The 23,641-nt window shown below is 39.9% G+C and overlaps 1 protein-coding gene across 2 annotated transcripts in view; it reads right to left on the reverse strand.

Annotated features, from left to right (window-relative positions):
• Positions 1 to 23,641, reverse strand: part of LOC134864788 (glycine receptor subunit beta-like) — a 151,915-nt gene that overhangs the window by 18,487 nt on the left and 109,787 nt on the right. For both annotated transcript variants that reach the window (XM_063884031.1, XM_063884032.1), the window contains exons 5-8: positions 20,326 to 20,552; positions 18,435 to 18,517; positions 17,585 to 17,722; positions 6,655 to 6,807 (exon numbers count right to left, since the gene is read on the reverse strand). In XM_063884031.1, the coding sequence (XP_063740101.1) occupies positions 6,655 to 6,807; positions 17,585 to 17,722; positions 18,435 to 18,517; positions 20,326 to 20,552 (601 nt within the window). The remainder of the gene's footprint in view (positions 1 to 6,654; positions 6,808 to 17,584; positions 17,723 to 18,434; positions 18,518 to 20,325; positions 20,553 to 23,641) is intronic.

The raw sequence follows: 23,641 nt of genomic DNA on the forward strand, positions 1-23,641 counted from the left end.
GGAACTGCAACCATCTCACAGAGACGTCCAGGTCGTCTACAGAAGTTAACACCTCAACAGGAGCGTCTTCTGATGAGATGGGTGGAAGAAAATCGGTATGCAAGTTCACTGCAGTTATCTAAGGAAGTATAAAGCCGAACTGGGGTGACTATTTCCCGTGACACAATACGGCGTACACTGCAGAGGAATGGCATGCATGGGTGCCGTCCACGAAGGAAGCCCCTCCTAAAGCCCAGGATGAGACCAAGATAAATGTTTTTGGAACTGATGGCTTCAAAACTGTATGGCGTCGCAAAGGTGAGGAATACAAAGAAACATGCATGGTGCCTACAGTGAAACAAGGGGGTGGCAGTGTCCTTATGTGGGGTTGCATGAGTGCTGCTGGTGTCGGGGAGCTGCGTTTCATTGATGGCATCAGGAATTCACAGATGTACTGCTCTATACTGAAAGAGAAGATGCTACCATCACTCCGTGCCCTTGGTCGTCGTACACTTTTCCAACATGACAATGATCCTAAACACACATCTAAGGCCACTGTTGGATTTCTGAAGAAGAACAGGGTGAAAGTGATTCAGTGGCCAAGTATGTCTCCGGATCTGAACCTAATTGAATACCTATGGGGAATTCTGAAGAGACAAGTTGAGCATCACTCTCCATCCAGCATCCGGTCTCTAAAAGATGTCATTATTGAAGAATGGAAAAGATTGATGTAGCAAAACGTTTCCAACTTGTTCATTCCATGCCTAGAAGACTAGGTGCTCTCATTGAAAATCATGGAGGCCAAACAAAGTACTACATGTAGTATTTTTTGTTGTGGGGTGTAATCATTTTTGCATCACCCTTATTTGAGTAAAACTGAAAAATATATAATCTAAGTTATTTTATTAACCTTACCTTCATGTTATAAGTTAAACAGATGTTATATTAAACTTAGTCTTGTTACCATTTTGAAACTTGTTTTTGTGTTCATTAACATTCAAAGGGGGGTGTACTCATTTACGCTGAGCACTGTATATTGAAAAATAAATAAAATAGCTTTTTAAAATGTGTGCATCTTAAAAGTGCTTATTTTTAGAAAAATTTAATAAATTGCAGCAGCAGCTTGAGTTTCCCTTTTTCTGTTAACCGTTTCAAATCTTAACAGTTTCAGCCAATTATAGAACATATCAGTCCGAACACATCATAACAATTGTTTTAAGGTTTGTCTTTCTGTCCCTCTTATATTCCACTCCCTCACTGACTGTCTTTAGTTCAGTGAGAGAACTGAGCTCTAGCCTGTGACATGGTGTCAGGACCATTCTCATACACATGTGAAGGTGCTCATTGGTGCTCCACTCCAGCGCCTTCTCTCTCTGTCTCCCGCTAACTCGTCTCTCCCCTCACTCTTCTGTCCGTTTTCTCTCTCTGTCTCCCGCTAACTCGTCTCTCCCCTCACTCTTCTCTCCGTCTTCTCTCTCTATCTCTCCCGCTAACTCGTCTCTCCCCTCACTCTTCTCTCCGTCTTCTCTCTCCCGCTAACTCGTCTCTCCCCTCAATCTTCTCTCTGTCTTCTCTCTCCCGCTAACTCGTCTCTCCCCTCACTCCTCTCTCCGTCTTCTCTCTCTCTGTCTCCCGCTAACTTGTCTCTTCTTCTTGTGTTTTTCTCCCTGTATCGCTCACTCGTCTCTTTTGCCCCCTGTCAGCGCGGGGTAAAATGGAATTGCCCCGTCACAATTAAAATCCCTTATTCATGTATTGATTATAGGTCCGGATCCGTATAGGTTGGCGTCAGGGTCCGGACCTGGACCGTGGTCCGCCTGTTAGTGAACTATGATGTAAAGGGACGAGCCCCAAAAGGTGACATGTAAACTCCGCTGGAAAAAAGGTTCCTCCGTATCGACGCGCCATCATATCAAAACACGGAGCTTTATTATCCCAACGTGTTCCTTTCTCAGACTCGGAGGAAAGCAGCAGCAGTGAGTCAGGCAGTAGCCTAGCTTTTTATCAACATATATAAACCTCTAATATATAATCATTCTGAGCTCAGAAAATGATCAATTCAAGCTTTTATTTCATGATCAGGGCGTAATGTGGGGAGGGATTTTGTCGCTGTATCCATTTCCTGTGTAGTATGTATTATGTTCAGATATGAATTATAGAAACTAGAACCAAATGCTCAGCGTGTGTGCTCGCTGCTTGTTCACGCACACATTAAGAATCCTTCCCGGAGCTTCTGCTGTTTGTACCGCTGACTGGCGGACTTCTCCGTCCGTGCGGAGCGCTGTGACTCTCATGCGCTTTCTGCATCTACAATTTAATTTATATTTCAACGGTTAATTATTACAGTTGTATTATATATTTCATGTGAAACACAACGTACCATCCTGTTATGATAGGTTATTTATCAGCCTTTGAAACTGAAACCATTTTGGAAAAAGAACAAAAAATGTATTATGATTAATTTTTTTCATAAATCATAATACATCATATACGTGAGATGATTCGTCGACCAATCGCCTGAATTGACGACTATTATTTGATGAGGAAAATATTTAGTTGAGGGCAATCCTACTAATTAGACTTTATTTCAACAATAAATAATATTTTAAGTTACGGTTGTCATGATCCTTGTTTTGTGTCTGTTTTTCCTGTTTTATTTTGAAATGTTTTCCCTCCGTTGTCTCATGTGTAGTTTTACTTCCTGTCTTTTGGTTTTCCTTGTGTCTGATTGTTTCATTGTTGTCACCTGTTGCCCTCGTGTTTCTTCCTCCCCTCCCCAGCTGTGGCTTGTGTTGTGATTAGGGTCTTTGTATTTAATTCTGCTTTCCCTTGTGTTCTTTATCAGTTTGTTGTCGTTCTTCATGTGTCAAGTCAGGTGTATTTCATGTCCTGGATTTCACAAACTTTGTATTTTTGTTAAACAGCTTTTTGGAATACAGCTTGCCTTTTGTTTGGACCCATACCTCCCTTTGTTGCTGCACTCGGGTCCTATTTCCCCCACCCTTGACAACGGTCTTCCTTTCAATAGGCAAAACGCTGTATTGGTTTCTACAGATAAATATTAAGCCAGGTGAAGTATTTACAGTCTAATATATTGCAAAGTTGTTTTGGCAACTTTCCTGCAATGTTAAATATCTTGAAGCACTTATTTTAACTGATATTAAACATGTTTCTTATAATTGTATAAGATATATGTAGATAGTATAAGAAATGTGCAGAATGATGGTTTAATGGAGGAGGTACACACATTTGATAGAGGGATGTGAAAAATAGCCAACAGTCTGTATTGAACCATTAGAGAATAACGAGTAATGAATATGCTTGATAAGGATCTGCAGATAAATGTTTAGTCTTCTCAAGCACCCACAATCAAGTATATTGCTAAATTGTTTGTGGGTAGATAATCACCTTCCCTAAATTTTACTCATGTGTAACTAAAGTTTTATTTAAGGGTTGTTGATATTTTCAATAATCTAAATCTGCAAAGTAACTAAAATAAATATAGTACAGTAAAAATACACGATTAAACTCTGAATTGTGGTGGAGTAGAAGTACCAAGTAGCATCACACTGAAATAAGTACTTAGGTGCAGTACATCACCTTTTCTGGAATGTCATGGAAGTTTATCACAAGAGTTTTATCCTTTAAATAAACGTCTGTATTTAAGGTTGTGGTCTACCGTTATGGTTTTGTTTAACTAGTTATCAAAATCAATAATATCTTAACATCATGTTGATCTGAAGATGATAGATGGCTACTGCCATATCTACAAAATATGAACCTTGAATGTTTCTAGGCTTATCGATTGACAAAAGGAGGTGTCACAGAAATAAGACCATCTGTTAAATAAAGCTCTTCTGACCTTAGCTCCCATATGGGTATATGAATTATGTCCAATATGGACACAAGCAATTTTCCCCCAATATCAAATACATTGGTTTTATCCATTTCCCATCCCCTAAACCACCAGGGGTATATACAGTTTAATACTGGCAACTTCTAATTATGAGAAATATACAAATATATTTTAAAACTACAATTCCCAATAGATATTCCCTCCTTAAAACATGTCCTGAAACACACAAATAGCTAGCAGGTGTGTAGTTCTTCTTGGTGTGTGGGTGGACTTGTTCGAAATCCTGTCTTGTAATTGGTTGCATTCCATGCTGACGTTTGGCAGTTCAGCCGGAACCCAGGACTTTCTGTTGATATTTACAGCTGATAAGGCTTATTACTGTATTGTTTTGATATTTGTGACACCAAATAGATAGAAAAAACACACAGAAACACAAAAAAGATGGTCTAAAAATGACCCAGTGGTCTAGTTAATAAAAAATGGTAATATCAAACATAGTATTAAAAGGTACTCTTATTTTGAAATGAAAAGAAACCAGTAAAAAAAAATACAGTTTCCTGACTTGTGTAAGGATAATCAATATATTCTGATGCAACATTGGAGATAATTCACTGTTTTTCGAGGGACCACATGTGTGCACTTCCGGTAGTACAGGTTGTTGTTTTATGTACTTCCGGTAGTACCGGATGTTGTTTTATTAGCCTCGATTAGCATGTAGCTAATAGTAGAATCAATATACAAATTCTCTTTGATTTAAACTAGAAGTTTCCTCGTCTACTTTCGACCAACTTTTGGTCTTCAAACAACGAACATTTTCGCAACACTTACAATCCTCACGGACGGCATAAACTCTGACAGTATACAATCAAAGAAATAAATAAAAACAAGGATAATTGTGGTTTATTGTTGAGTAAATAAAATTGTCTGGTTTAGAAAAATATAACAATTTAGAAGACTACTTTGCAAGTGGAAAATTGACACTAAAGGGCTTCGCAGTGCTTCTGAAAGTTACGGCAAGGGATCCTGACATAACGTCAATATAGGATGTTTTTGGAGTTAGAACGTGTTGAAATTGCACAACAGTGGTTTCATAGACACCTTTTGGTATATTAGTGCATGTTGGTGTAATTACATAACAGTGGTGTCATTGTCTGAAGTTGTGTAAGTGTGGGGGTCTACCAGGGGCCATGCAAGTTGCACAGTCTCACTGCTGCTGGAAGGAAAGACCTGTGATATCTCTCTGTGAGACAACGAGGGTGAAGCAGCCTGTCACTGAATGAGCTAAACAGTGCAGACAGGGTTTCCTGCAAGAGGTGGGAAACATGGTCACACATTGAGAACAGCCTGGCTGCCATTCTCCTGTCTCCCACCACCTCCACAGTGTCCAGAGGGTTCCCCAGGGCAGAGATTGCCTTTTAACTAGTATGTATAGTGTTTTCCTGTTAGCAGACAAGATGCTGCTGCCCCAGCAAACCACACCATGAAAGATGGCTGATGCCACAACAGAGTCATAGAAGGTCTGAAGGAGGGCCCCCTGCACCCCAAAAACCTCAGTCTCCTCAGCAGAAAGAGTCTGCTCTGACCTTTCTTGTAGAGATCAGTGCAGTTATCCGACCAGTCCAGTTTATTCTTCAGATGACCACCCAGGTATTTGTAGGATTCCACAATCTCGATGTCAGCTCCCTAGATGTTCCCTGCTTTCGGGAGAGAGTGTCGGCGCCGTCTGTAATCCACCACCAGCTCCTTGGATTCAACCATTTTGAGCTGGAGGTGGTTCATTTGGCACCACAGGATGAAGTCCTGCATCAGTTCCCTGTACTCCCTGTCATACTTATTAGAGATGAGGTCGGCGATGGCAGAGTTGGGATGCCCCAAATAATCTGAAAGGGGATTCATCAGAAATAATGATTTCACCCCAGTCCTCAGCAGTCAAATCCCTGTACCTTTTGCAGAGTATCAGTCTGTCCCTGATGTTTTTCCTGGAGAGAAGTGACTTCTTTGCTGCCTTTCTTGACCAGGCCATCCTCCAAATGTCTTTGCATCACTGTGCGGGCAGATGCACTTGCACCTGCCTGCTGCCATTCCTGAGCAAGATTTAACTTTAGGAGATGGACTTTTTTTTTGGGCGCCCTGAAGCCTTCTTCAAAGCAGTTGAACTTGTCTCCTTGAAGTTTTTGATTATCAAATAAATGGTTGATTTAGGTGCAATCTTACTAGCAACAATCATTTTGCCTGTGAAGCCCCTTTTGTGCAAAGCAATGACTGCACATGTTTCCTTGCGGGTTACCATGGTTAATAGTGGAAGAACAATGATTTCAAGTTCCACCCTCCTTTAAAACTTCCAATCAGTTATTCTAACGCAACATGAGAGTGTGTTAACGAGAGAATCACTGACATGATATCAATTTTCCTTTTGTGGCAAGGCTGAAATGCAGTGTAAAGGTTTTTTGGGGGGGATTAAGCTCATTTTCTTAGCAAATAGGGACTTTGCAATTAATAGCAATTCACCAAATAACCCTTCTTAATAATATGAAGTATATGCAAATTGCCATCGTAAAAATTGAGGCAGGAGACTTTGCAAAAATTAATATTTGTGGAACTCTCAAACGTTTTGACCATGGCTGTAGTTTGACATTGTTCTGTAATCCTTAGCTTCCTTTCAAATGTTTGTGCCTTTCCATTGTTGCGTGAATGTATATCAATTTGAAATAATGAAGAAAAGGGGAAATTGTATGGCTGATACCGTGAGTGTGATTTCTGAATGCTGAAATGTTTATTGATGCAAATACAGCATATACATTGTTATTTGTTGTACTTACCTAATGGCACCCTTGCAGCTGACGCATCAGGGTTGATCCAGAAGGATAACCAGGACAAAACGACAATCAACAGAGTTGGTGCATAAACCCCCATCAAGTAGAAACCAACCTGCCTTCGCAATGTAAAAATCACTTCAACGCAGGTGTAGTATCCTAAAAACACAGAGAGAAATTGTAATGCAAACAACTTTTTTGTATGTACACTGTATAGTTATGTTTGTAATGGGTTTTGTAATGGGTCGCCACAATATAATTTGGGGGGGGGACGTCTCCCTCACCTTAAAAAAAAAGTTATTTGGACCCCCCCACGTTTGCCATCAAAAATATTAGTGCATGACTGCCTTTTAGTCCAGCGTTCTTTCCATTGCTTCACAATCAAATCCGTTCCACTTCATCATAGGGGGAAATATCAATCAAAATCCACTCCGCGCTTTCCTGGTTTCCTAAACGCAGCCGCATCACGCACCTAACAAGCCTATGTTGAGAGTCGGATCAACGACAGACAGACTTCAGCAACAGTCAGTCAAAATATCCAGCTTTTGATAGCTTTATTCCTAGGTACAAATGTTATGTTTCCTCATAACTTGTATGAGATGTTTTATTGCATGACATTGATGTAGGGCTATATGTTGCCTCAAAGTTACCTCATTCTTTTCTAATTCACTTTTTTTAAATCCTCATCTTTTGCTCTCATTAAATAGAGAATAAAGTGCCAAAAATGTTGTAAGTGTCAGTCCTCTCTGTATTACACCAGAACATAACAGTAGTACCGTATTTTCTAGACTACAAGGCGCACCTGAATATTAGCCGCACAAGCTAAAATTAGGGGAAAATCCTGTTTTGTTCATACATCCGCACCGGACTAAAAGCCGTAGGTGTTTTAATGTTTAATTACCATACAGTGGTATGCAAAAGTTTGGGCACCCCTCTGAGATTTCATGACAATTTGCTTTTCCTTTATAATAGAAGATCACAGCAACAACATTTGTTTTCCTACAAAGATGTAGACGTTTTAGTGTTTTCCAGACCAAAATTCTTAGGGTAGCATTACATAGTTTTATTATAATAAAATAAAATGCAAAAAATGGGATGTGCAAAAGTTTGGGCACCCTTATAAATAGCATTCATTTCAACACCTGTACGGATTTATAGCTGACAGGTTGCTGCACAAAATTGCTTTGATTAGCTCATTAGACCTTCAATTACAAAGACAGGTGGAACCAATCATGAAAAAGGCTATTTAACATAGGTAATAGCTGGCTGTGCCTGGCCTAGGTTCTTTCTTAGGGAGTGGCAAGATGGGGACCTCAAAACAACTCTCCACTGACCTGAAAGCTAAGATAATCCAACATTATAAATTAGGAGAAGGGTACAAAAAATTATCTGACAGGTTTAAACTGTCTGTCTCCACAGTCAGAAACGTAGTTGTGAAATGGAAGGCCACAGGAACAGTCCGTGTGAAGGAAAGATGTGGTAGGCCGACAAAAATAGGGGAAAGGCACAGGCGAAGGATGGTGAAAATGGTCACAGAGAAGCCACAGACCACCTCCAGAGAACTACAACAACATCTGGCTGCTGATGGTGTAGTTGTTCACCGTTCCACAATCCAGCGTACTTTGCACCAGGAAGAGCTCATTGGAAGGGTGATGTGCAAAAAGCCTTTCCTGAGTGTTAATCACAAGAAGAGTCGCATGAGGTATGCAAAAGCACATCTGGACAAGCCAGAAGCATTTTGGAACAAAATACTGTGGTCAGATGAGACCAAGATTGAGTTATTTGGTCATAACATGAACAGGTATGCATGGCGAAAAAAACACACTGCATTCAATGAAAAGAACTTGTTGCCCACTGTAAAATTTGGTGGAGGATCTATCATGTTATGGGGCTGTGTGGCTAGCACAGGTACTGGAAAACTTGTTAAAGTTGAGGGCCACATGAATTCCTTACAGTACCAGGAGATTCTTGACAAGAATGTTCTAGAGTCAGTCACAAAGTTGAAGCTACGCCGGGGTTGGATTTTTCAGCAGGACAATGATCCTAAGCACCGATCAAAATCCACCAAGGAATTCATGCAGAAGCACAGGTACAATGTTCTGGAATGGCCATCCCAGTCCCCAGACCTTAACATCATTGAAAATGTATGGATTTATTTGAAGAAGGCTGTCCATGCACGGAGGCCAAGAAACCTGACTGAACTGGAGACGTTTTGTGTGGAAGAATGGGCCAAAATACCACCTGCCAGGCTTAAGGGACTTGTCTGTGGCTACAGGAGGCGTCTACAGGCCGTTATTGCAGCAAAAGGAGGCAATACTAAATATTAATGGAATTATTTCTTAGGGGTGCCCAAATTTATGCACATGCCTATTTTTGTTTGAATGCACATAAACATGTTTCTGTTTGACCAATAAAAGTTATTTCACTACTGAGATGTTTCTGTTACCATAAGGTATAACATATGTTAAAATGAAGTTGCTGCTTCAAAAGCTCAGCAAGTGACAAACTGATGCAGTGGTTTTCCTAAGGGGTGCCCAAACTTTTGCATACCACTGTATGTAAGAGAATATGCACAAAGGGGATTGTCAGGAAAGAGATGGCTATTTGGCAACACATCCCTTTTATTAACATTTTGAAAAACAAGATTCACGATTTCAAGATTCACCTTGCTTGTTAACAGTCCTAGTGAGAGGCAGGTCAAACGTCAAAGGCACTTCATCCATAGGCTATTTATGATCTCGTCCGGTCCGATGGAATATTCGTTTATCTTTCTAAGTGTGAATTTGCGGAAGTTTGTTATTTTTTCCGCGTAGTCGGGAGGGAGTTGCTAACACACAGTCGTCCGCGCCCTGATGGACAGTCCTTTTCGTTTCATAAATCTGTGACACCAGGATGGTCCACCTCTGAAATGTTCTATTTTCATTTTGGTGGCGACTGTTTTGGCTTTCAGTCGGATCTGCACAGTTGAAACACCTCGCCCGTTTGCTCTCTGTGTGTTCACCCAGTCTTCAATAAAGTCTTCAAGTTTGGGCCATCTGCTTTAACTACATCTGAAAGCTTTTTTCGTCTTTTTGGACTGAGTCAGTTCTTCACGCTGGCGTCTCCAACGTCTCACCATTGATTCGTTTATACCAAAGGTAAGTGCAGCAGCTCTATTTCCCTCATTGAGAGCCAAATCGACTGCCTTTAATTTAAAAGCTGCATCATATGCATTTCTTTTGTTTGCCATAATGAGGGTTTGTGAATGAAAGCTTCCTTTGCTCCTGTAATACTCGTCTTGCTCTTGCTAATCAAGTCTCTTTTTCGCGCTAATTCGTACGGCACTACTTTGCCTGGCGGACGGACATGTGACCAACATACCACTCTTTTCCCCCGTGACTGTGTGTCTGATCACATGCCCTTCCGCCAGACAAAGTAGTGCCGTACAACAGCGGAACAAACCAAAACAAAACCTCTTACGATATCACAAAAATCATGAAAAATCCATAGAAAAGCCGCACAGGACTATAAACCGCAGGGTTCAAAGCTTGTGCAAAAACTAGCGGCTTATAGTCCGGAAATTACGGTGAGTAACTGCAGACCCTGCCAGCTCCAAGGAAACACAATGAAAGATGGAGATCATTTTCAATCTAAAAACATAGTAAAATGCACCAGAATGCAGTAAACTGCATCTACTTCTTTCAAAAATTGAATCTTGTTGTGGTGGTTTAACACAGTACAGTAGTTTTCTACGTTTAGCTTTTCACCAGCTTCTCACTCAGGGGGCGGAGAACTGTTGCTGACGAGGACTGAAATATATTATTGAATTATTATTTCTTGCTCATAAAGACATGTTTATGTATAAATGCTACCAAAGAGGGTTTTAAACTATGAAGAGAAGTGAGCTTCATGACAGAGTTAAAGGTGAGCGAAAAACACAAGATAGGAACTGCATTTTGCTTCTCTGTTCACAGAAAATATTAACTGCACATTCCTTTGTGAGAGAAGGCAGAGAGGCCCGAGAGAGGGACAGTAGAAGTTAGTAAAGAGAGGCCTCTGAGTGCTTCACAAATGACAGGACAGTTATGGCAAGAGTAGAGAAGGATTAGATAACAGGATGCAGACCCGGAACCCATGGATCCAAGAAGCGAGGACTCTGCCTGCAGTCAAGCAGTGGCTCAGTCAGTAGGGGCTTGGACTGGGAATTGTAGGGTCGCCAGTTTAAGTCCCCAAACAGACTTGAAATATGGAAAGTGGACTGCTACTTGGAAAGATCCCAGTTAAACCTCCTGGGCCCTGCTGTGGTGCCCTTGAGCAAGGCACCGGACACCTCCTATCCCCCCTCCCCATTGCTCCCCGGGCGCTGCACAGTAGCTGCCCACTGCTCCTAGTACTAGGATGGGTTAAATGCAAAGGACCAATTTCCCTGTGTGTGCTCTGCTGTGTGCATGTATGTGACAATAAAGAGGGTTTCATCCTCCGATTCTTCTTCATCTTCTTCTGTGCTCCAACAAGAAACACGCACCACACTCAAAAATATATATTTAACATGTCATAAGGGACTGCTCCTTTTCTCTTTCACAAAGTATAAATATTGTGTGATGTCACATGTCGAGGCTCTGGGTGGAAATGAAAGACAGTACCTGCTTGCAGTATGTGGCTCACTAAACCCAGAGACCTCAATATTGAGAATGTGTATCCCTATCACAACTGAAAATAAATCAGCTTTATTATCACCTTACTACTTGGTTTGGACTCCTTGCCTTCAGGGAGAAGGTTCTGCAGCCTCTGCTCGAGCTCCACCAGGCTGAGGAACAGCTTCTTCCACCAGGAGGTCAGTATGCTGAACTTCCTCCTCTCTCTCTCTCTCTCTCTCTCTCTCTCTCTCTCTCTCTCTCTCTCTCTCTCTCTCTCTATCCTCCGTCCCTCCCTCTATCTTCTCTCTCCCTCCCTGTCTCTCTCTCCTCCCTCTCGCTCCCCCTCTCTCCGTCCCTCTCTCTTTCTCCCCCTCTCTCATCTCCCTCTACCCCCGCTCCCATCTCTCCCCTGACCTCTCCACCCTCCGTCCCACCCACCTTTCCCCACAGCCTCAATGGAAATGTACCAGGACATTAATCCCCCTCCCTCACACACCCGTCCCTCATCCAGCACCAGTCACTTTCTATTCTCCGCTGCTACTGAAAAGGTACTTTGCACTAAGTATTAATTGCACTAAAGACCTACTTGCACTACTGTCAAATTGTGTTGATTGTGCTCAATATATGTATATATTACTTAGTTTTTTGTATACCCCTTTATGTAGGCCCTTACCCCCCCTTTTTTTTCTAGGCCCATATCTCATTTTTTTTATGTTATATGTTCATGTTTATATTCGCACTGTGGGACTGCAAGACACGGTATTTCAATGTTCTGTATGTATAACACATGTAGACATTTTGACAATAAAGTAGACTTTGACTTTGACTTGACTCCTAGAGAAATTTTGAACACAACAGGACCTATTGTAATGCTAATGAACTGGTTGGGCCATCCTCCATTGAATGAAGAAAACGAGTCGCAGTCGCGAAAGCACTGAGCATGGAAAAAACACAGGAACAGTCTATGTGTCAAGGGGGCACTAGTTTCTCCCCTGTACACGAACGGGTAATGGTCCGGTCTGACAGCGCACAGCTTGGCTGTCTGCAGCAGAGAGCGGAAGAAGAGATAGATCAGTGCTCTAAACCCTGAAGTCAAAAATCATACACATCCAAAACGGAATAAACATAAGTCATTATTATTACCAGGTTAAATCCTGTTCATTGTTTTTGACTTTTATTAAACACTTGATATTTCCACGGACGTTTATTACCAGCAATGCGACATAGAAGCAACCGAAACTGCAACAGCATACATATGCAAACCCGAGCCTACAGTTAAAACTACTGCTGGAGATCTGAGGGGGCTGGGAGAGCTGTGGCACTTTCCGCTGGCCCATTAGGTGTGAAACTTAAAAAGAGTCACAGCACTGCTGATTAGTGTTGCACGGTGCACCGATGCTATAAAAGGTATCGTGATACCCTGCAGTTAAAAATGCAGTGATTCCCCTATTTCATTAGTATTGGTACTTTAACAATGACATTGTTTTAATAAGAGCCGTATTTCCTGTGTGTGTTCAGCGCTCTGCTTCCACTCCCTGCAGCCGTGCCTGCAGTGCTTCCCCTCTCTCATGCTCGCTTCAGCTGTCATATCATGTGACAAAACGAGAACATGGCTGCAAGTGCGAGTGCTATTGCCGATGTGTCTCGGCTTGTTAACAAAAAAGACGAAGAAACGAAATTTGGAAGTATTTTGGTTACATCTCTGCTGACCAGGGACGGATTAAGAGTCATTGGGCCCCTGGGCCTGTGATGCCCCCCCCTCAAAAAAGAAGCACCCCGCTAACCCTCACGCGCAAATCAGCGGTGTTAAGGGTTGCACTAAAAGCACAGTCGAATGTTATTCACGTGTATCTTGAGGATTTACAACAAGTCAAAGAACACACATAAGCACACAAGTCAAAAATAAGCAGGCGCAATGCAAGGGGCCCAAACCCCTACATCACACAGATCACATCACTCATAAGAAAACTGCTTGAAATCATGCATTGTCATCAAGGCTTGACAATATTCTAACCTTCGAAAGGGGGGGCCAGCTTGCAAACGGTTGGGAACCCCTGCTTTATGGTATATCCTACCCCATTCTAACTGATTTAAGGGCCCTTTTCCGATATTAGGGATGAATAACATTGATAAGCTGTGGCTCAGGAGCACTATATGACGTATATGCTATTCTATTTAATTTGGGGGGGGGGGGGGGGGGGCTTTAACGTATGATGGATGAATTAATTACACAACCCGTGGCATATGATCGAGGGGCCCTATTGAGATATATTACATAATGTATGTAATGTAACCAATGTTATGGCTTCATGGCCCCTTTAATTGTATTATGTTGTTGAGACAATATTGAAATGGTAGCGCGGAGGCTTGGGCTTCAGAGCCCCCTTGGCCCTTGGGCCCCTGGGCCTGGGCCCGGTAGCCCCGTGCAGTAATCCATCCTTGCTGCTGATGGAAAAACGCAGCTCTACATGATCACCGCCGCAGCTCAGCCCGTTGTGACGGTACCGGTGCGCGGAGCAAAAGACATACTTCAAGTTAAAGACCTAACATACTTCACTATCTTATCTACATCTTGAACAAGCTAAACTAGTTGTTTATTCTTCACTGTCGACTCACTCATTACTGGATCAATGAGCTGCATGAGACGGATACGACTGGCTGTCAGGAGAGGGAGAGGGGAAAAGAGAGCACTCCAGTTATTTCTCCTGCGTTAATTATCCAAAGTTACTGTAAACTTTTGAATAATGTATTAACCTACTATAAGTAGTTTGTTTGACTGATTTTTTTCTCCCAGGTATGAAATAAAGCACAATAATGACAATTAAGATGGTTTCCCCTTTTTTAATTAAAGTGTCGAAAAAGTATTGAAATCGCAATTCTTGACTTGGTATCGATATGGAAACAAAAACGTTGGTATCGTGACAACACTACTGCTGATGCCTTTTTACTCCCAACTCGTCATATGTTGACATGATGTCAGGAACCCTTGGCCTTACATTTAAATGCACTGGGAAGCTTTAGCATTGCAGGGAAGTCCCATAACAACACAGAAAAGATGGTCATTTATTACCCAGTGGTCTGGTAAAAGAAAAAATAAGAGAGAATGTGCATCTCTGTCAGCAGAGCTTCTGTTCGTCAAAGTGTTTGCATACATTTTTGATTTATCTTATCTTTTAACTGTTGCGAATCAGTGTTTGAACCAACCCAAGTCACGGTTTTGTTTTAAATACTAATTACATTTCACAAAAAAATTGTCATTCCAGGCATATGTTTATAAAATGATTAACAAAAATTGCCAACTGGCCCTTTTATGCATTTTAGCCCTTTCTTGTCTAGACAAGAAAGTAGAGTGGGAAAATTGATTTTTTTTTTTATCGAAGCAATAGCAAGCCATTTTGCCTTATATGCTAGACATCATTAGCCCATTTCAAGGCTTCAAATCTTCAATGCTATTTCACCTCACACCATGCTAAACATCGGCCAGGAATTCCCAAAAGGTGCTGAACTTCGCAAGCACAAGTTAAACACCTTGAAAAGTTAGGCAGAAAAGCACTCGATGACTGTAACACTTGCATCATATGAAATTGTCTGGAACATCGCACAAGCTAAAAACCCATACATGGAAGGGGAGTTTGTTAAAAAATGCCTCAGTTACGTGGTTGAAATCTTCTCTCCAGAAAACAAAAATCTGAAAAAAGTGGTATCGGACGTTCAACTGTCCCGACACACTGTTGAAAAAGAATATCGGACATTAACAACAATTGTTTCCATTCTTCTTGGCAAAACTGCTGCAGCTCCTTTAAGTTAGATGGGTTCTGTTCGTGTACAGCCATCTTAAGGTCATATCACAGATTTTCAATTGAATTAAGGTCTGGGCTTTGACTAAACCACTCCAAAATGTTTAAATGTTTTCCCTATAACCGCTCTAGCGTTTCTTTAGCAGTATGCTTTGGGTCATTTTCCTGCTCAAGACTCAAATCTCTGGCAGACTGAAACACAGTCTCCTCAAGTCTTCCCCTGTATTAAGCTCCATTCATTACTACTTCTATTTTTATCAGCTGACCAGTCCCTGCCAATGAAAAACCTCCCACAACATGATGCTGTCCCCACCATGCTTCCCTGTGCGGATGGTGTTCTGAGGGGGATCACAGGTGTTGCATTTGCACCAGACATAGCATTTACCTTGATGGCAAAAAAGTTCAATTTTAGTCTCATCTGACCACAGGATCTTTTTCCACATGTTTAGGGAACTCCAAATGTGTTTTCTTATGTTTTTCCTTCGGCAATGGCTTCTTTCTGACAAATCTTCCATAAAGCCCATATCTGTGGACTGTACGACTTAATGTGTCCTATGTACAGATTCTTCTCTCTCTGGTGTAGCGCTTACCAGCTCCTTCAGGGTTATCCTTGAACTCTTTGTTGTCTCTCTGATCAATGCTCTCCTTGCATGGTGTTTGAGTTTTGGTGGGCGGCCCTCTTTTGGAAGGTTTGTTGTCGTGGCATATCCATTATGAAATGGCTTGAATCCATAATAATGCAATAATAGATTTAATGTTGCTGTGTGGCATGTTCAAACTTGTTTTACTACCCAACCCTGTCCTATGCTTTTCCACAACTTTGTCCCTGAATTGGTATAGAAGACGGAGGCCTTCTACAACAGGTGGATACATACAGATATAATGACACACTTGGTACTTCACCAAATTTGACTGGCTTTGTGTGGGTTCATGAAATATGTTGGAATATTTTGTGTAAGCTTGTAAATCTTTAGCTCATTTGCATCTCTTCTCTCTGTCCTGCTCTGACCTGGCTCTATGGCCTTGCAGGTGCTGTTATCTTCATTAAGGAGGGGCAGCCTGGGCTTCCGAAGCCTTGTTGTTCCCACAGTGGGTACAAGCTCAATCTGACCTAAGATTGGCTTTATTGTTTAGGGACAGCTAGCTCCAGTTTATCTGGCCCACTATGCTCCGGTAAACACCTTATTTGTGACCTAGATGACAGTTTAAGTCAAACGTATTGTCTGAGCTTGTTTAGTCTGGCGTTTGAAGAATGTTGATTATCCATTTGGAACTAGTTAAAACCTCTTCCTATTGTCGAAATCTTCAGAATTGGTTTGGCAACCGCTGTGGCAACTCGTGTCTACGTAAATGTCTTGTCAATTCTCCGGCCGTAACTCCGAATAAACCCAACAGAGTTTTGCCATCAAGTTCCTGCTCTCCAGTGTCTCTCTGAGTTTCGTCTCCATTGCTTCAGAAGTTTCCACCACAAAATACAATCCAAATAAAAATATGTATCACTATTGGTTTTAATGCAAGAAAATGGGAAAAACGCCAAGGGGGTGAATACTTTTGCAAGGCACTGTATGTCTTTTAATTCTAATACATATTACAGTACAAACAAAACAGATGTAGGGGATAGTGGGGTAAAACTAGCCAATTTTTACTTATGTTGTCCGCTAGGCAAGGAAAAATTAGATACAACATCCTTTACTTCAGGATGTCTTCTGTCAATGAAAATTAACATAATGCATTAGCAAGGGCCATTACAAAATATGACAATGACGCTTAAATTGAGCGATATGGGGAGAAATTGACCAATTTACTTTTCTCAAAGTTCAAACCTGAGTTGTTAGGTACAGGAATGTTGTTTCTGTCTGCTCATTCAAAAACAGTTCACAGCATTTCTTGGATTAAGGCCATGGAACTTATCTGCCAGTTTTTGTGATCCACAGCCACATTTTTGAAAAAAAAACTGTTAGCTTAATCTTTCATGCAAAGCTTTAGCTAAATGATTCATATGGTTTTACACCTTGCTAAATAACCAACATTTCTGATACATACTTTCGGAGCTGGATACATTTTTTTGTTCATAGTAGTTATTATACCTGACATGTCGAAAATGTACTTTGACAAGCACAACATGGTGATTTTTTTTTAAATTTTTTTTTTACCACTTTACCATTTGCTTCTCTTCATCGCAGCCCAATAGAATATGTATCCTGAATTTATGGTCCAAGACACTGAATGTGCACAGTTCCCTAGATAAAGGGGGTGGGTTAATTTACCAACTGGATCAGTTTGCCCCACTCTCCCCAAACTGAATTTAATATGTACAAATGAAATTAAAACTACTATTGAGCTTCTTAACTATGTTTGAATACCTTGTTGGAAAGTGAATAATAGCTAGGTTGCAAGGTATCTTTATAAAACATAAGGTAGCTGTTGAATAAGTAGATGTAACTTTTGTACTTTCTACATGCATGCCTATGGTAGTGGTAGTATTAATGCTTTACTCAAAATAGTATAATTATAAACACGAACCTGTTCCTTGGTAGTATTTTGTGCAGTTTCCATATATGATGTCTTCTTGTTTGATGTCGAACTGAGGGAGAGCAATCTCATCCATCTGAACTGGGTCGGACTGCCACATGAACACAAGATCACTGGTGGTATAACCAACTGAAACATAAACATCAAAATCAGTCATGTATTCATTAAGCATCCACAGCTTTCCCTTACAAGGCATTCATTTCAAAACACACAAGATTTGAACATTCTATGCTAACATTTATTTCAAAACATTTTTAATTCCCTTTGTTTTGCACTTTTTTCAGTTTTGGCTGCATATTGGTGACAGAGCTAGTAACTTACGTAATCTGTATCTTACCATTCCTGTGTTTAACAAGAACCATGATCTGCACGTTGATGGGACCTAAATTATACATTTATGTTAAATAAAACAAGGAAATGTTGTTGCATTTGTTTATTGGAAGTTTAGTGAATAATATGTTATTATAATGATCCAGAAACTACACAAAGCAAACAATCCTTTACCACTAGTCAACTAAATCTAAAATGTCCTATACGCAGATCATGAAGAGTTGTTGATCACAATTATAGCTATGGAGCATCGTTTTTACAAGAGGGTCCCCATTATCTGACAATCACACAATTCTACTACTGGTACTAAGCTGACACAATACTGCAAGAAAAATTGACGGGAAAACAACATTAAAATGTAATGTTCTTACAGTAACCAGGGTTTTTGCTCAGCAAGTGAACACTTGTAATGTCATCTGACTAAACTGTGAACGTTCACTTGTCAAGGGCTGGTTTACTGCCTGTAATCATGCAAATTGTGTTTGTTTTAGTTTTGTGTGTATTTACTCACAGCTCTCTAGCTGCATCTTGCAACGCTGTGTGTCCATTGGGAAAAGTGTGAGATCCAAGGGACAAGACAGTGTAACTGACAGCCTACAATCACACACACAAAAACAGAGAAGACAACTGTCATAATAATAAATAATACTACTGGGCCAACACAACACAACTCAATATGATTTTTATTTTTGTTCTGGCGCCTGTTCAGGTAGTCCTGCCAATTATTTTTGTTTTTTTGTTATGTGACACTGGGCTGGCCCAATCAGATATTATGTCAAATCTACACTCACAAACCACATCAGTGTTAGGCTAAACATGATTTACAGATTTGTTATGATATGAAAATAAAGACTATTTTGTGTCCCATTCCAGCCCTGGCTCCCAGTGTGATTATTTATTTGTCTTTTTAGACACTTTAATTTCTTATTTTTTCGTGGTTTATCAACTAGTTCTAGCCTTTGGATTCAAACGACAATGTCCAGTTGTTCTAGTTGTGCTTCTGCTACCAAGGGGAAAGCGAGGGAGAGGACATATAAACCTTATATACCGGTTAAAGTAATGGGGAAAGGAGGTACTTGGGCAATAAGATGGACTACTTTGGGTAAATACTGATAATTACCCAGTGGGAGTACTGTGAGTGCAGTATCATATGCATATATACACACATAGCTGCCCTTTCACGTCCTGGACCAATGCCGGAACATAGTGCAGCTCTCCCCGGTTTCAAGAGTATACGGGCGGACACAGACGTTATACAGAGCAGTAAGAAGAATGGAGGAAGGATTGTACTGTATGTGAATGAAGCAGGTGACACTGGCAGACTTCACAAACTGATTAAGAAAGCTGGCTCAGTCATCTGCTTCAAACTGGACACATTTGCTCAGCTATGTTGGACAGGGTGACACTTAACAAACTGTTAACCAGCAGCTGGACAGACAGTGGTGCTCCTTCTCGACTGACTGCAGCAGTTCTGCTGTCACAAGGACATATACAAAGCAGCAGTCTATCCCAAAGCAGAAACTCTATACAACAATTTACCTCTGGCCAGCAGAGAAATCACAGATCCATAGTGTTTTTGAGTTGCTCTTGCTTAACCAGATCCCACTCAGTTTTTTCATTCTCAAATCACTAATTCACTCATTTGTATATATTGTTTTCAGATGGTTACATGCACTGTAATTATTCTGCTAACTCAATTGTACATTTTAAAATGTATATTGTATTCAATGCTTCCATGTTGTGAGTTTGATAGGATGGAGAAGCATCATATCTTCAATTCTGTATATTTGTATTATGTGTTCAATATACAGTACAATACACTCTATAGATACAGTATATATCCTTCAATATTGATATACATATATATTCATAATGTTCCATATTTTTCTCTTCTACTGCTGATTTGTATATCTTTATTCTTTATGTGTTTTTTATTATAATTTTATTGTAATTTTAATAATATTCAATTTGTATTACTTACTTCTAATTCATGTTCAATGTCTTACTTTCATGCTGCTGTGGCAAAGAAAAACAATCTCAAATTGGGATACATAAGTATATTAATTTGATTAAATTGAAAGTGGCAGCAACAACAAAAAAAACACTATGCTAAGTTTTATTAAGCTGCCTTGAACTAAATGCTAAAATTAATATGCTAACATGTTTACAATGACCGTGCTTTCACAAGTAAAATGTTATCAATGGTCGCCTTCTCAGGTTATTTTGTCATTTGCAGGTATTTGGTCAAAAGCTAAAGTATTAAACCGAAATTTGGTTTGTAATTCTGGAAAATACTAGTGGTTGGCTGCAGAAGCAAACGTGTTGTCACTGGAAACTATTGCAATTAAAATAAACAAATACGTTATGGATCATTGAGATGCATAAAAAACAGGCACCCATACCTCATACTGATTAGGACATCTCCATTCCGAAAAATGAAGAGCAGAATGTTGTCCTGTGTGACATCGTGGAAATTTGCGTTTTTCTCATTGGCAAAAAAAAGGTCTGGCTTCCACAAACACTGGAACATTGCTGGGTCAATAGTCAGTGAGTCACTCTTAAAGTCAGTAGGAAGTCGTAGGCGTGGGTCATTCCATCTCTGGCGAAGAAATATGTTCACTCTGTAGTCCTGTAGAGTGAAAATAACAATAGTTTTTACAACATCTCCTGCTAATTATTTTACTGCTACTACTTATTTTATAACTAGTGCTATTTCTAGTGCCAGTAATACACTGCTTAAACTATAAATATTACTCTTTTTTTTTTTTTTTTTTACCACAGCAACCGTATCAATTCAACCCCCAGGGGTGCGCGAGCTGCCACCAGGGGGTGAACGAGATGAAACATGTAATGGTGGTCTGGTGTAAAAATATTACACAGTGTTGTTTTTTAAGTAGGATTTTTTCAAAGGCTACAATAGAAAACAGGAACAATAAACATTTCCTTTGTAATCCCTTTTATTTTAAATCAAAAAACTATCATTTATTAGTTTTTGATAGAAACGTAGAAGAGGACAGGTAACTGTAGCCTAGGATATATGCGCGCCAACTCGTTTCATTCATTCTTTCAAATATGATTAACTTGCTGAAATCAGGGAAACTGTGAAGTGGAACGTCTCATGACAAAGTTATTTATATGGCGATAAAACAAAGCTTTGTTGCGTTTTGGTTTTTTTTTTGCGTTTTTTGGGGGGCTGGTCAACCTGGTTGGGACGTAGAAGGGGGTGCGATGCAAAAAAAGTTTGGGAACCGCTGCTCTAGACAAACTTAAGATGAGACACGGCAGGCACATTGTTTCATGCACTGGTCAATTTTGAGATTCTGTGCTATTTTGATTCCATAACATGTTTTCTTTCAGCGATTTTTGAAGGAAAACGTACAAAATACACATTAAGGTGTTTATTTGACTATAGTTTGTTTAATTGCGTCTGTAGATTTCTCCTAAATTTACCAAAAGTTAGCATTCTAATGCAACCTATAGTAGGCTACCGCGCAGTGACGCTGGAAGTCATTCAGAGTTGGGGGTGCTGAGTGACGTCACCCGGTGACGATACAGGAAACAAAAATATCACAATTATGTAAAAGTAGAAAATTAATGTTTTTATTTTGAAAAGCAAAAAGTTGAAAATAAAAATTATTAATTTACTACGTCAATGTTGCAGTGTTGCAATAGTCCTTCACCAGGGGGTGCTGCAGCACCCTCAGCACCCCTACTTCCAGCGTCCCTGGTACCGCGACCGTTGTTTGCACCATGTAATCCCTGGTATCGTTGTAAAGCTCCGTCTCTCCTGCACAATGTCATCGGATCCAAATATGGTAATTTCCTTTGTATCAGTAACCAATCGTGAAAGTATAAAGGGGGCTTTAGACCAAAAAATTGAATCTCATTGGCTGATGTCAATTTCTGACAACAATTGATTCATAAGGGGTGTGCTGTAAGGCATTTTGTGAATATTTGTAATATAAAACATTTCTATGGGTATTAAGGGGTGCTGAATCCAAATCTGCTTTATATGAAGCAAAAAAAGTCCCAAAATGCCTCAAAATTGAGAAATCCAACATGGCCACAACCGCCAGGCTGAAATCTATTTTTCCGTATATCTTTTTGACTAAACAAGGTACAAACCAGTGGCGGCTGGTGAAAAAAAATCTTGGTGGGGCTAGTGTGCCAACAGATTTCCCTGCCTAATCTAGCATAAGCATTCAAATGAACAGTCGGAAAATGACTACAGTTCCACAATAATAATTGAATTTCACAGTTTCCAGCTTCACAGAAAAAGTAACAATTTACAGCTATATTAGACTTTATGCTATCAAATACTATACAATACAATCAAGGGATAAATTAACAACAAGGGTATGATTTCAGCTGAATCTATACAAATCAACAGTGAGTGAGTGAATGAGTGAGTGTGGGTTGAGAAGAGAGAATGAAACAGAACTTTCCTATTAAAATGTAACATATACAAAGAATTTAGAACCAAGTTTTTTTCAAAACATTTTACATAAACAGATTATTTTAATACCCTCTCTCAAGGAAAAATGCATTTACTTGGAGAAAACAGCATCAGTGCCATACAGTTGTCATTGCATGTCACAGCCTGAGAGAAACAACAAAGCGTCGTCGCGCGTATTTTTTCCCCACGTAGCGTAGGACAGAGCCTGGGAGTCGCACTACGAAAAAAAACTATCGCTGGCTCCTTATGTAGCTACAGCAATCCTAAACCTTCACGCATTTTACGTAGCAGTTGGGGCTAAATTTCCAGCGCCCCACTGTCGTTAAATTTGGCGACGTTGATAGGCCAATTATTCATAATTTCCCCCTAGCAACCATAACCGGATTGGCTGTTTAGCTGCCGGTCAGGGGCACTTTGCCGATCGCCCCATGAGAGAATGATACACTGTCTGTCAGTGGAAATTCACTGTTTAATGAGTGTTAGTTGGTGGAAATGTTGTTTAAATGATTTAAATTGCATGTAGGCACACACACTATTAAGTAAAACTGACATTGATTTAAAAAAAAATATGCAAAAAATATTTTTTCCCCTCAACAGCTGGTGGGGCAGAGCCCCAGCGCCCCCTATGGGCCAGCCGCCTCTGGTACAAACATGAAATAAATGTGCTTTTGTAAGTTTTCCTACATGGGCAATTCGATGCCATATTCAGATTTGAGATGTAATGTGAAGAAACTGCTTGGATATTGAAAAAAATAGCTGTTTTTAACTATGAATAATTACTCAGTTATTACTATTATTATTATTGATAATAACAATAATAACATGGATATGTTATTATTGATAATAACAATAATAATAACAACAACAACAACAACAACAACAATAATAATAATAATAATAATAATAATAATAATAATAATAATAATAATAATAATAATAATAATAATAACAATAATAATAATAATAATAATAACAATAATAATAATAACAATAATAGTCAGGCTACATTAACTTACTTTGTATTTTGTTTTGAGGTAAAAAGTACAACCAAATGTACAAAGAGTTACAAACTTGAATTAAATGTCCACAGGTTTTCACACATGGGGAATTTATCATCCTGTCCTGATTTAGATCAAGTGTCAATAATCAGCTTGAAAATCACACAAGTATAGAGAAAAAGGTGGTCATTAGTGATAAAGAAGTTGTCAATCAAATAAGATCCAAAAGCAGGAAGATACATAGGTCATGGTTTTATTCATTGA

The sequence above is a fragment of the Eleginops maclovinus genome, chromosome 5, assembly GCF_036324505.1.
Source record: "Eleginops maclovinus isolate JMC-PN-2008 ecotype Puerto Natales chromosome 5, JC_Emac_rtc_rv5, whole genome shotgun sequence".
NCBI lineage: Eukaryota > Metazoa > Chordata > Actinopteri > Perciformes > Eleginopidae > Eleginops > Eleginops maclovinus.